General features: G+C 42.1%; 1 protein-coding gene across 1 annotated transcript; it reads left to right on the plus strand.

The window, feature by feature from the left end:
• The first annotated feature begins 743 nt into the window (after positions 1-743).
• Positions 744-14,010, plus strand: enc1 (ectodermal-neural cortex 1). The gene is made up of 3 exons (XM_028025611.1): positions 744-1,042; positions 6,946-8,761; positions 13,087-14,010. The coding sequence occupies exon 2, from the start codon at positions 6,952-6,954 to the stop codon at positions 8,725-8,727; it is 1,776 nt and encodes a 591-aa protein (XP_027881412.1). The 5' UTR covers positions 744-1,042; positions 6,946-6,951; the 3' UTR covers positions 8,728-8,761; positions 13,087-14,010.
• Positions 14,011-14,793: the final 783 nt, after the last annotated feature.

Raw genomic sequence — 14,793 nt, forward strand, 5'->3', positions numbered from 1 at the left:
AAATTGAAATTACTTGAAATTAGAAAAGTATTAAGCAAGATGTCAACTAATTTCTTTGTTAATATCCATAAATGCAACCATTATTCTAATTATTGATTTCTAAACGTGCTTTTTAACTACCAAACTCCATTCTTTAGACAAACAGACAATAAAGTGAGTAAAGATATAATATTAATGATTATGTAACGGGTTGTTTTCTCACACACAGTTACAAACACATAACGATCCCAAACAAGATCTCGTTCGAGGTTTAAGTTAATTTATCGAGGACGACATTAAAAGCTTTCTGAATTTATAAATTAATAATATGAGATAACATACAAGAAACAACTTGAAATACATTCTTGTTTTAACATTATACAGCATATATATTTTTGGAGATTCGTGAACATCATCTAGGATAACAACATATTACGATTCGATTTAAAAGGCCCATCGAGGATCAATAGAAAGCAGTTCTTGTAGGTCAAAGGTCACATTTGATATGTTGCAGCCCAACACACTAATAGGACTGGAGTTGTAGATACATTCAAACTTCTTTTTTAAAATTTTTTTTTATTTGTAGTAACGTAACGCTATAACGTAACAAGGGGTCATCTTTAGTAAGAGTGTTATTTTTTGAAAAATGGTAACTGTATTATCGCTCTCTATAACCTGGCAAGAAACAGAGGCGGCTCTTCGGTTAAATACGAAAGCGACCTGCCACACACACCCTCGCAGTAAAAACACACCCACTGATTTCAGTGGAAGAGCAGGCGGAGGGGCGACGACGAGCAGCGGAGCAGAGCTGGAGCTGGAGGAACGCCTCCAAACAGCGTCTCCCCTTATTATTCACCTCTTCTCCGCCGCACACAACCAGACCCAACGAGCAGTCCGCGTATTTAGCGAGAGCGCGGCTCTTCTCGCGACCTATTTGCTCGGAGATAACCAGAGGAGTTGCACTCCGCGCGAGCGCACAAGGCTTTGCATCGTGGCTCTCTCACGAGCGGCATGCTCGAGCGACCCGTCGGGCGCGACTGAAGTCCTTCTTTCACCCAAAGAGGTAAAAACAACGAACAATTTCTCCACATACGCGCTTTATTCCCCCCCCCCCACTGACTTACGAATTTAAAGTTGCACAGTGAAAGGGGAGCGGTCCGGGTCGAGCGCATCAGGGTTAGTGGAAGCGAATTGTGGACATTGTCATTATGTCAATATTGCTTTTATTGTTTGCATTTTGCGTTTCCCTTTTTCCCCCCCTCTGGATTTCTTCCTCTTTGCTGGCGGCGTAAGGTGTTTCACGCTCCCATGTCATTTTTCTTTATATATATATATATATATGCAGCCAATGAATCTGAGTCTGTTTGAGGGTCTTTAGATTGTTCCCTGCTGCCACTGCACGTCTGCGGTCTTTGTTGTGCGTCTCGGCAGATGCTCGGAGCTAAGTCCACATAAGCCTGGTGTTTACTTTTGAAGTTGTCTCCCTCCCCATCCCTCTCTCTTCCCGTGTCCATGGTTGACTGTGAGCACCTGGCAATGATTTCCACCAGACTGCAGCCAGACCCTTTTCTCTCTCTCTCTCTCTCTTCCTATTTCCCATTCTTGTATTTCTTTCTGCATGTGGCACATAGTCTGGCTGTGCGTCTGTTGGATCTGGTTTCTTTTGAAAAGGATGAGGATGGCATTTTGCCTCCCATCCCTCTCATAGCCCAGCGAGCTACGAATCCCGGAAATGTGTGTTATGTTCAATTTAAAAGGGGGGAAAAAAACAATAGAAAACAGGGTAAAAAAAAAAAAAGCTCATCAAAACTCCTGGGTATTGAAAAAATGCATTCTGGATGCGGAATCTCACATTTTAAAGCGTGAACAATAAGAAATTGTGGTGCTTTTTCTCCGGTAGAGCCACACACAAGAGATGATGCACAAACTCAGTCATGCAGTCAAATTGAAAGGACTCATCTCATTGCAGAATGAAATAACAATGGAAAAGCGTCACTTCCTCATACTTGCAAACGCACACCTAACGTTTTGGAGGAATTTTCCTCCTTCCAAAGCGGTCTCGTTATACCTCCCTAAACAACAACAACAACACAGAGACGAGTCAGTGGAGATGCTGCTGCTCAGATTACAGTAGTTAGTTCCTATTAGACAAGTCTGTCAGGCTGAGCCTAACTTCTACGTAGCGCCTACAGCATGTTCCTAACAAGGCGAGCGTTGGTTGGTGAAGGCGATCTAAACGGTAAGATGGGATCCTAATAACATGCCACAGCAAATACAGAGCAAATCCTGTAAAGGTCGACATAAATCTTCATCTGGTAATGACCTCAAACTTTTATGTATTTCAGCAAGATATTATGGTGATGCATCAGGACAGTGTAGCGCCTGGTTTTTACAATATTCTTTTCCAATTATCCATAAAGTTTGCCTTTTGAAAAATGAAAATACTGTCAACATTCACAGTTTTCCCTGTATCTACTGAAGAAAAGCATCCCCACAGCATGATACTGCCACCACTGCTATGGTTCACGGTGCGGACAGTTTGCGTGGTCAGTTCTACGGTCAGCAGTGTTGCGCCTACGAATCACTTTTCATGGTCCGCAGATCGTTTGATCTAAAACACGTCCTCCGGATATCACACAGCACTGGATGTCATGTATAGAGATTACAGTAGGAATGTTAAAACAAGAACATTTTGAAATTCTTCAACTCAAACAAGCAAACATTTGGACAGCAGATTAGATTGCTAGCATTTCTGAGGAAAAAGGCCATGTCGCATTTTGTTGTTGTGAAGATGTTATAAAGTTTTAAGCCGCGACAAGGTCAGCTCCTAGAGAAATTTACTGCGCAGTGGAAATTAAAAGCGAGATACTGAATCTAAAGGTTATATAGTCAAAATGCCATGATGCTGACATTTAGATTTCATCACTGCGTCTGTTTGGGTTTATTAGTGATGCAGATTCTCAGTTGCTTTGTTTTTTTTCCCCACTTTCAGTGTGATCACTAGCTCTACTTTCATTTCACATGTGCTATATTGGGGGCATATAAAGCTAAATGTATCTGCTATACTAGAAAAAAGACACATCAAGGAAAAGAAAATTTAAATATGCTCAGATGAGACATGCATATATGTAAAATTAAGTATATTACAGTTTATGTCAACTTTTGCAAATACTATGCAAATTTTTATTTGCATAGTACATTTCAGCCACAAGACAATTCAGAGTGCTTTAGATGATAAAAATATATCACAATAAATTACCCCAAGATCATCCCAAAGAAGCCCTTTGTGGTATAAATAAGGAAAATTATAAAATATAGCAGAACATGCTCAGAAATGGAAAACATAGCCATAAAAAGATGCATAAAGTGTATCAAAGACAAACCTATTTTTCATAACAAAGGCACCAATTTAAAGCAGATTAAAAAAAATCATGAAAACATGATCACAGTTACATGAAGAGTGATCGTAATAGGACAGAAAAACATAAAAAAGCACAAATTAATGCTTGCATTGGGACTGAAAAGATGAACAAAATAAGAAAAACGCGAGGACCAAAGTGACAGCTTCTATGACTAGATAGGAGAAAAATATAGAATCTACCGCAGAATGACTGGTATAGTTTAAGATGTTCATACTGGAATATTTTACCTTTATCGTCATTGCGCATGATCATCATTGTTCAGTTAATCATATGAGCTGCAGCTGTGTCGTTTCTCTGCCTGTCTGCTTCTATGCTTCTGACATGAACTACGGATGGCCGTATTTATTAAAATGCTAATTAACAGCATAAGCAGAACCTCTCTAATTAAGTCCCGGACTTATTAGGTTCACTTACTCAAATCAAGCTACTTACAACCTCCAATTAGAGAAGCAGAGGCGGAGTGTGTACATGTAGGCGTGCAGGCGTGTGTGTGTGTATGTATGTGTGTCTGTATGTAGGAGGTGGCACCTGCAGTTGAGACATCAGGCGAGGATATTCCAATCATCACTGATTCCAGGAGATGACGTGTGCCCCGGTCATGTCTCTGCTGGAATGCAATAAAGCCTGTTGAGCGAAGTTAGCAGTTGGTTTTATGTTTCATAAACTGCTGACAAATAATGCTGGTGCTCCCTGTGCACACACACACAAACACACACCAAAGCGAGTCGGTTTACCAAGCCGTTGGGAAGGCTACCCTAATTTGGTTTCGCAAGTCATTTGAGTTCAGCATGAAACCAAAGGTTTGTTAGGTAAATCGACCCGATGAAAATCACGACGCAAGCGTGTGAGGCCAGCACACGACCGTGATCTGAAAAGTTCAGAAAGTGCTTCACGCATTAATGAAAAGAGCGACAGGGGGAATATAAAGAAACTGACCAACTGCGGCCAAGGAAGAACGCTTGCAGCCAAACGCTAAGAATTACTTCTTTGTGCGTCATGAACATCAAAGCTGGAGTTCAAAGCGATTCCTTCAGAATTCAGAGAGACCTAAAAGCCAAAGGTAGAAGTGACAGTGCTCTTCACAAATCCTCTCCGCTCTTGCATTTGCACCTAAAGGCTTCACACTTGATTTCCCTCCTCACAAGACTGCTTTCTGAGGATTCTTAAGCGCATGATGAAACTTATGGAAATTGGAAACTGTCCCCTCGCCTCTCTGTACTTCAGTTCAGGAGGAATCTCTTTTGACAAACGAGGTCTTTTGAACTCAAATCTAATGCGAATGTAAAATCCCTCGCCACCTACAGGTTTGTAAAACATCTGCCCTCTGACAGAACTTAAAGGGATAGTTCAGGATTTTTCCTATCAAGGATCTGTAAGAAAATGCTATAAACAGTAAAATATTAGACATTACAAAGATTTGCCTGTTAGCATCTTCATTTAGTGTAAATCCAGTTTTGCTGGTCCTGGAGGCTAAAGCTAACTGCAAGGTGGAAAGGAGCCAAAATTAAAGCAGATATTTGCCACATTTATTAAGCTCCAATCTCAAAAAAGCCATAGTAAGCTATACAAACACAGTTTTATCTTCATGATTGCACTAACTTTCACAAAATAGTTTATTATTTTCACGACAAATGAAGGTAGGTTTTGGTTCACCTCCAATTGTCTTCCGGCGTGAAACGTGCAAGTATTTTGGTCGGAGTAAAGCCAACTGTTGCACATATGTCCATTCATACCCACCAGCATTACATTCTGTGCCCCTCTAATTAAAGAGTTTTCATTAGTTTTTAGTATTTTATCACCTTTTTATCTCAATAATTCATTAAAATTTTTAATTAACACGAAAGGGAAAAAAACCAACTTGTAGGTATAAAATGGGGGAACATGTTGGCACAGGGTTGAACCTGGAGAACTTCAGTCGAACATCCGTGTCATTACCTTGATGTTTCATTCTCAGTCAACGTTTCACTTAGGAAGATTTTTGGTGGCACACTACCTCCGACATCCATTTCTTGTGTAAATAATAATTTACTTTGGTGTAAACAACTGTCATTGCAAGTAGCAAAATATGGTTTAAAGGCTCATAGAAATGTATCACCTTCCATAACCTTATTAATAATTGGCATGTTTTGAGATGGTAGAAGGGCTTTCACATGCTAGCCCTTAGCTTTGTAGCTTGCAGGACCAACAAATATGGATTTATTCCATATCTATGCCAGGAGAGATAGTAACTGCTTATAAACCTTCAACAGAATCTCATTTCAAAAATCCCGAATCATTCCTTTAACTCTTTATTTACATGTGATGGACTACACCTGCAACTGAACAAGGAAACATATCAAAATAGTCATACCGCTGGTTAATATGTAAATACTGTCATATTAAAAAAAAGGCTCTATGTTTGTATTAAATATAAAACATCCTTATTCTTAGCGTATGACTGATGCAAAGTGAAGAATTCTTATGTCATCTTAATGCGTTAAAAAATAACAACCAATATTTGGCTCAGTAAAATTGAATTTTTCAAAAAGGGTTCAGAGGACATTCCCATTTTCAGCCAAGTAAACAGCAAACTGGAGCACAGAGGGAGAAATGCATCATGCCTCACAGGTGTTTAGAAAAGGTTTTCATGGATGTTTGTGAGGGCCTTTTGCCTTCAATGTTTGGAATCCTTGGAATTCCCGGTGACTGGAAGGTTGGGAGCTGACCGCACACTGCAACCGCTTGCTGCCAATAAGGAAACAACAAGCAAGCTGGATCTGCTTGAAGCTTGGAAAGGGCGATTTTAGAGCTTATGTATTACATGCAATAGTGCGAGATTGTGTGGAATTTATTGAGGAGTGTGGATTTTAGCGCAGACACAGAATATGGATGTTTTTTTTTAAATGTGGATTTACAAGCTCACACAGGGACTTGGTTGCAATACAGAGCGACCACAAGGCAGGAGGCAGTTGCCATTGCTAAATAATTGGAGGGAATGAAAGCGTGCTGTGAGTGAAGGTGATCACAATGAAGATGCAAACTCACATTTTTCTTTGAAAAACAAACTGTTGCATGTTTTAAAGTTTTCTCTTAAGAAATGTTCAGAGATAAAGGTCTAATATTTTCTGAAGGATACAGTTGCTATGTCCTTGGCCAAGGACACACTGTGTACATGGTGCAGTCTCTATCACTACTGTTTTCCTGATAGAGCTTTGTTTTCCCTTTTCCACAAAGTGCATGTTTTCTCATCCTTTTGTGGACACTAGCACGAACGATTCAATATTGCCACATCAATCTCCCAGTGTTTGCATGTGCAGCATTCATTGCTGAGAATTAAATTTGTGAGGCAAATTGGGCCTATTTTACTAGCTGATTAATCTGTTTTTATGACTACATATGAAGATCTAGTAACATTTTTCCTACGTTTATAGCTACAAGAAATGTAAATACATTATTTAAAAGATTAAGACTTGCCTAAAATGTATTACAGTAAAAGATAATGTGTTTTATATCTGTTCGTATAGATTTTAAATATGTTGCATTCATTTGTTTCTTTTTTTTTCAGGATTCAATGAAAATGTCAGTGTGCGTCCATGAGAACCGGAAATCCCGAGCCAGCACCGGCTCCATGAACATCTACCTTTTCCACAAATCCTCCTATGCTGACAGTGTCCTTATGCACCTCAACACTCTACGGCAGCAGAGGCTCTTTACAGACGTCCTCCTACACGCGGGCAGCCGTTCCTTCCCCTGCCACCGCGCCGTGCTGGCCGCCTGCAGCCGCTACTTTGAGGCCATGTTCAGTGGTGGTCTGAGGGAGAGTCAGGCCAGCGAGGTCGACTTCCGAGACTCGATCCACCCGGAGGTTTTAGAGCTGCTGCTTGACTACGCATACTCATCACGGGTGGTGATCAACGAGGAGAATGCAGAGTCGCTGCTGGAGGCTGGGGACATGTTGGAGTTTCAGGACATCCGTGATGCCTGCGCCGAATTCCTGGAGAGAAACCTTCATCCGTCCAACTGTCTTGGCATGCTGTTGCTGTCTGACGCCCACCAGTGTACGAAGCTGTCAGAGCTCTCCTGGGGCATGTGTTTAAGCAACTTCCCTGCCATTTGCAAGACAGAGGACTTTCTCCAATTGCCCAAAGATATGGTAGTGCAGCTTTTGTCACACGAGGAGCTGGAGACAGAAGATGAGAGACTGGTTTATGAAGCTGCCCTTAATTGGATTAACTATGACCTAGAAAAGAGGCACTGCTATCTCCCAGAGCTTCTGAGAACGGTTCGTCTCGCCTTACTGCCTGCCATCTTTCTAATGGAAAATGTTTCAACAGAAGAGCTGATTAATGATCAGGCCAAAAGCAAAGAACTGGTTGATGAAGCTATTCGCTGCAAGCTTAAGATCCTCCAGAATGATGGCGTGGTCAACAGCCCATGTGCTCGACCTAGAAAAACCAGCCATGCCCTTTTCCTGCTTGGCGGACAGACATTCATGTGTGACAAATTGTACCTGGTAGACCAGAAAGCCAAAGAGATAATCCCGAAGGCTGACATCCCCAGTCCCAGGAAGGAGTTCAGTGCCTGTGCCATTGGCTGTAAGGTTTACATCACAGGCGGAAGAGGATCAGAGAATGGCGTTTCCAAAGACGTATGGGTCTACGACACTGTGCATGAGGAATGGTCCAAAGCAGCACCTATGCTCATCGCCAGGTTTGGCCATGGCTCCGCGGAGCTGAAACACTGCCTATATGTTGTTGGAGGACACACCGCGGCAACGGGCTGTCTCCCGGCCTCTCCGTCCGTGTCCCTCAAACAAGTGGAACAGTTTGACCCAGTGGCAAACAAGTGGACCATGGTGGCACCTCTCAGAGAGGGTGTGAGCAATGCGGCAGTGGTCAGTGTGAAACTCAAGTTGTTTGCCTTCGGCGGAACCAGCGTCACCCATGACAAACTGCCCAAGGTGCAGTGCTACGATCCGCAGGAAAACCGATGGACTGTGCCAGCATCCTGCCCACAGCCGTGGCGTTACACCGCCGCTGCCGTGCTGGGGAACCAAATATTTGTCATGGGCGGGGATACCGAATTCTCAGCCTGCTCGGCTTACAAGTTCAGCAGTGAGAACTACCAGTGGACTAAAGTGGGGGACGTAACGGCCAAGCGAATGAGCTGCCAGGCTGTGGCTTCGGGAAACAAACTGTACGTGGTGGGTGGGTACTTTGGTACACAGCGGTGTAAAACTCTGGACTGCTATGACCCCACACTCGATGCATGGAACAGCATCACAACTGTTCCGTACTCGCTCATTCCTACTGCCTTTGTCAGCACCTGGAAACATCTACCAGCGTGAATCCTGAACCGTTGACCTGTACCTTCTCCATTAGGTAAGAGCAGTGTCTTAAACTCTCTACTAAGTATTTTAACCCACTGAGATCTAATTTAGGATCCCTACACCAGTGGTCCCCAACCTTTTTATCACCGTGGACTGGTCAAAGCTTGGGAATTTTAATGTGGCCCGGGTGGGACGGGTGAGGAGGAGGTCACATAACACAATTTAAAGTTTTTTGCCCCAATTTTCCCCTAATAACAATCTTCGAACGTTCCGAGTTCTAAGATTGTCGCTTGTGATAATCGTACAATTATCCTGTCTGTGTGGTGTGTTACGTGGAACGTCGGTCCGCTCCCATCTAAAATTGGGCATATTCAACATGTTTGATTGTCTTGGCCCTTTTATCGCATCTTGTAGGGTTTTCCCTGACTGGGAGCGAGAACGCAACCTGTTGAATGTGACAGGTAGCCAATCAGAAAGGGCAGTGACATAAGAGTGGAGGGAATCCCGCACTGCTGACATGGCGAAACTGAGAGTCTAGTGCGTCGGTTTAGTGCATATTGCAGCAAATAGAGCGGCTGCTCCCGCAGTCTTTTATCCAAAGTTTTTGCTTTTTGTTACGTCTTTTATCATTTAAAATGAGTCCACAAACTATCACTACTGCTTCTACATCGTCGGACATGTTTGTTACTCTAAATTCACTTTTGGTATGTTGGGCGTTTTACGGGATTTTCTTCTGAAATCGGGATGTTCATGAGTGGAATCGGTTCGTGTTGTGGTGTGTTGCTCCTGCCGTGTGGCTGGACTCACGAACCGATCGAACCTGTTGGACTTTTATCGGCTCTGTGGTCACTGAGGTTTGGAAAATCGGCCGACATTCCTTAAATCGTGTGAACCAGACCTAAAACTCACAAGCTCCACTCCTCTCGTCTCGACCACTGCCCTAACGCTCTGACTCTGGTCGCTATGGTAACGTTTACATATCCCTTCAAAATAAGATACAGATGCCCCACAAAAACGAACATTTTACTTTCGTGAAAATTTTAACTCATGATAACGACAAATTAATGGGAGCCCTGAGCTTGTTTCTCTGCAACAAGACGATCCCATCTGGGAGTGAAGGGAAACAATAACTCCTGAAGTGATGCACAGGGTATTCATGGTCTCTAAGTAGCAAAGCAGTTTGAAGCTTCATTCCCTCATTAACATCCGGTCACCGTATCATGCAGAGCTTGGAATGTGGGAATCACCTACCGGGATAAATCCATTATCCTGTCTCTTCTCTGGGCCTTTTTCCCTTCGTAAAGAAACTTTCCAAAGACATTTGTTTACTCATTACTCATTTTGCTACTTGTTGGCTCAATGTTGGCGCGCAAGACCTAACCGAGAGAATCCAGTTAAAGAATTTTCAAAATAAAAGCTCCTCCAGACTCGCATAATACATAAAACGGAAATATTTAATTATTTCTTGTGCGGCCCGGTACCAATTGATCCACGGACCGGTACCAGTCCTCGGCCTGATTCTTGGGGACCACTGCCCTAGACAACCAGTAAGTTTAATAAATACTAACAAGAGTTACAATAAGAAAGGGCCTTTCAGTCCTCATGTTCCAAAATATTGAGTTGATGCCAATGCTTTAGGTTGGATCTTTTTTCTTGTGCCTGTTTCAGAATGTGCAGGAGGCTGGGGTTGCGTTAGTAAAACAAGATCAAGAGTAAAGTTGGTAGACCTGTTAAGTGCTTCGGTGCTTCAGTTAAGTGAGGTATGTGACTGTTTGGAAAGGCCGAAGGACAGAAAGGGTAACTGAAAGAGAATTGGAAACCTTTATAGCTCCCGTGGGGGGGAAACTCTCAGAAGAAAAAAGGATTCACAAATTAGCTGTACCACACATCACCGAGCTTCAAAACCCTGCTGTCACTAATCCAATCTCAGTTCCCTCACACCACTCCAGGCCCCGCACCTTTGATGTGGGCGGCAGGGCTGTGGTCTTTACATTGCAAAAAAGGGAGGTAGCTTGCAACTCGCGTCGGAAGCCGTTTATCATCAGCTACAAGGTGACAAGGAAGAAGCGACAGCAGGGGAAGTGAGGAAGGGGAGCTGGGAAGCTTGCAGGCATAAACCCCATCTTTCACAACTCAATCACACGCACATCATCCTTGATAGTAGTCATTTTACTCTGAAGATTTACCATTTTGTCTGCTCTTTTGATGACCTCATTCTAACCCAACACTCCTGCTCTGACGATAAGCAGGCCAGACGTATGTGGAGCATGGGTAGTGAGCTCAGATTCCTCCTCTTTATGTTTGCACAATTCCCAGACCAATACCTCCACACAGTAAGAAGCTGTGCAAGCAATTCTTCTTCATATTTTTTTAATTTTTTCTAATGTCCTGACAGGCCTCGGCCCCTGAGAGTTAAACAAGAAGAAAGTGGAGAGACTCCTCATTCTTGTAGCTCTGCGCGTCTTCCCTCTGATAATGTTAGGAGACAGCTCAGAACAGCTCTGCTGCTCCTGCGTTGTAATGTTCCCTCCCTTCTTGAGATGAAACATTTTCTAGAACTCATTATCCCCCCTTATTTTGAGCGATTCGTCTCGAAAAGGTACAGATGAGACGGGAGGTTTAAGCTAACTGCACGCCAGAGCAACACAGCATCCAGCGAAGTGAAAGATCCTGCTGCTAATTTCATTGAGAACTAGTTTCTCAGTGCGCTTGCCTGTCATGGCAACTGACAAAGTCCGCTCACTGAACGTGGTGAATAGAAGAAATGAGGAGGAATGGAAAAGAAGGCCGCGTGCTTAGGAATGAAAGGAAAAAGGAAGTATGTTTGGACCTCACAGAAGGAGATTGTAGGACATAGATTTTTCCCAGGAGAACAATAACGAACTGTGTGAGAGTTTCTCCTTTCTAGATTTGTCTCTTAGAAATCGTGTAGTGGGGACAGATGGCATCATGAAATCCAGGAAAATAATAATGTTCTACTACCTTATATAACTGGGGACAGGGCAAATAAATAAAATGAATGCTCATTATATAAAAAAAAAAACTGACACATGTTGTTAGGTGAAGGTAGAGTATAAACTGGCTGCCAATATCAATCTATGGTTACGATTTCTACGGAAAGTACTCTGAAGCTGAAAAAGTCAGAAGTTTCTCCTCAACCCCAGCCTATAAATCCAACATGGCTACTGCATGTAGTAATAGCTGCTGTTATAAATTGTTTTTAGCTCAGTTTGCATCTCTCACACACATAGTACCGGACATTTGACTACAGAAGAATTGGAAATAGCCACCAGCACTTGTTCTTGGTTCACTGTTGTCAGCTTGAGTTTATAGTTATTAACTGCACTTCTTAGTAATTCCTCTTGGAATAAAAATCAATTTGCTTGAACAACTTTTTGGCTGTTAATTAGTATTTTATTTATCTTATAGATGAGTGACATCAGAAAATGTTTTGAAGACCATTAAACGGAACCTAAGTATCACCAGTAAGAGTTGTACCACAATTTGAAATGATGGAAAAGTTTGGTGGTTTAAAGGTTAAGAAAACAGTGTTCAGATAAACATCATATCTTCTTTGCCAAGACTTGAGTTGTTTTAAAATGTTAGAAATCCTTGTTTTTTGACTATGTGGCATCCCAACATTTTCTTTCCGTTTATCCAAGACGTGCAGGTGAAATTAGTTCTTTACGTCCTTCCGTAGCTATTGTTTATTCACGTTTTAAGCTAAGGAAATGTTACATATAACATACTCAGTCAATATTAATTTATATTTTTTAAGTACCAGTATAAGAGAGATTTATACAAATACATTTTAGCCACGTTAGCCATCAAGATTTTAGCCATATGAGCTGTCAAGATAAGGCACATAATTAATAAATTCTTTAAAAATGAAAAGAGCAAAATGAAACTAACGGTAAAACACAGTTAGCATGAAGTGATGTTGGCTTGGGAGGAGATGAGGAGCTGGATGCCGGCCAGACTATTCACAGGAAACAGAGTTGGTGGAAGTTTGGCAGAAAATAATGCTAGACACACCACAATGAATTGTAATGTAACATGCACTGAAATTAATCACTTCCCTTGGGTTTTATCTCCTGTAAAACCATAGTGAACATCAAGGCTGCTGTTTCTGTCAACTGTTGTAGATCACAGGATGCGAATGAAAGACACGTTCTGTGTCTCGCAGCGTAAATTAAGATACTCTTTGCCCCCTGTTATAGCCCCACGCTGTTCCTCCACTGCAATTCTTTGAAAAGACATATTTTTCAGGTCATCTGTAAATCTGATCCTTTTACTTTTTGTGGCTTTTATTATACTTTCCCTCCACCTCATTCGTTTTGTTGGCGTGTTTAACGAGTCTTTCTTCTCTCTCCTCAGATCTCCCCGGTTTCGCGTCATCCGCCGGTCTCCTGACCACGAAGAAGCACACATTCTCTTTCTCCAAAAAGAGACGCCAAGCAGCGATGTACAGATGCCCCGCATTCATCTTGGTGTTGCAAAAACTGTAAAAAAGAAGGAAAAAAAAAGAGAGAAGAAGATAAACAAAAAAGACAAACACGCAGGAGCAGAGAACCCAAAGGTGGGCCGTTGTCGAGGAAGGCGGACATCTTGCTCCGAGACACCGAACTGACCGACGCTTGCTCTGCAAGGCACAGACTCTGACCCTGTGTGCACATTGTGCTTTCATGCTGCCATAGGAGTGCTGCAAACATATCATGAAAAGCTGCATTCTTCATATGTAGTCATAACAGGCTTGTGACGATCTGTGAAGTTTTCTCTATGACAAAAAAATTATAGATATACACACACATATATATATATAGCATGACAAATGCTTCGGTCTGACTGAAAAAGAACAAAATCAATAGATTTTGACTGAATATCTGACTCATACAAGGAAAAATGAAGGAGCAAATCTTCCCCGTTTTTGATTTTTTTTTTTTTTTTTGTTGTTTTCGAACTGTTAACAGCTTCTAATTTATGCTTCAGACCCAGAATAAAAAAGAACATTTGAACATTTCTCTTACAAAAACTTTCCTGTCGCTGCCACTCATGAGGCGGATCGATGGGATTTGCGTGTGCCTGGAGGTTGCCCGTGTTTGGATTCTACAGCTCAGCGGCGACGCCGTAAAACATCGTTCGCTTTGCTTGCTGATTCACCGCCGAAGCCCTTTTTCGAGCATGTTCTCTCACAGTGATTCAGTGAAAACTGGCATGTACTCTTCACAAAGTCTTGTCACCTTAACACAAAAAGCTGAATTTATTATCCTTTTTCGAAAAAAAAATCTGTTTCTTCTTGAACTTGCTGCAGTGTAGTCTTAATTTATATGGTACTGGTAACTGTGTCATGTTAATATGTTTAATCCTACTTATTTCTGTTCTGCCTGCATTCAGATGTGAATGTACGTTTGGGTTATGTAGTGCATGGCCAAGTGTTGTGTTTGATTTGGTCTCAGTGAGCTGCCTTTTGCACACTTCAGTCTTTGCCAGGAGAAACTTGCTTTTTTCAAGACTTAGCGTCGCTGTTCACTTCTTTTCAAGTGGCTTAAAAAGAAAGAGACTTAAATCATAGAAAGAGTTTCTTACCGTAATATGGGGCATTCACTAGTGCAGCGTTTCCCAATTCCGGTCCTCAGGCCTCCCTGCCCTGCATGGTTTAGGTGTTTCCCTTCTGCTACACACCTGGGTGATCAACAGGTTTCTGCAGCACTTGATGGTCATGCAATCATTTGAATCAGCTGCTCTGGAATAGAGGCACATCTAAAACATGCAGAGCAGAGAGGCCTGAGGACCGGAATTGGGAAACGCTGCACTAGGGAATATGCTGGAAACTGGGATCAACTTCCAACATGAGAAGGTTTTGCTCAGAAAACCGCAAAAACAAAAAATAAAATAAAATTTTTTTTCCCTCTCTTTGTCTTAAAGGCAATGCCACCGTATCATACGCACCACCTGCAGAGCACGGTGAAGGTCAGCTTGGCTCGAAAAGGCTAATACCCACCTCTACCTATACCTACTAAAACAAAGACAAATTTGGCAGTTTTGAATTTTTTTCCCTCGTCTGTCGAAATGTTGAAATTATCA

This window comes from Xiphophorus couchianus, chromosome 8 (genome assembly GCF_001444195.1).
Source record: "Xiphophorus couchianus chromosome 8, X_couchianus-1.0, whole genome shotgun sequence".
Taxonomy (NCBI): domain Eukaryota; kingdom Metazoa; phylum Chordata; class Actinopteri; order Cyprinodontiformes; family Poeciliidae; genus Xiphophorus; species Xiphophorus couchianus.

Coding starts and splice junctions, on each gene's coding strand:
- enc1 (XM_028025611.1), top strand. CDS start 6,952: ATGAAAATGTCAGTGTGCGTCCATGAGAACCGGAAATCCCGAGCCAGC.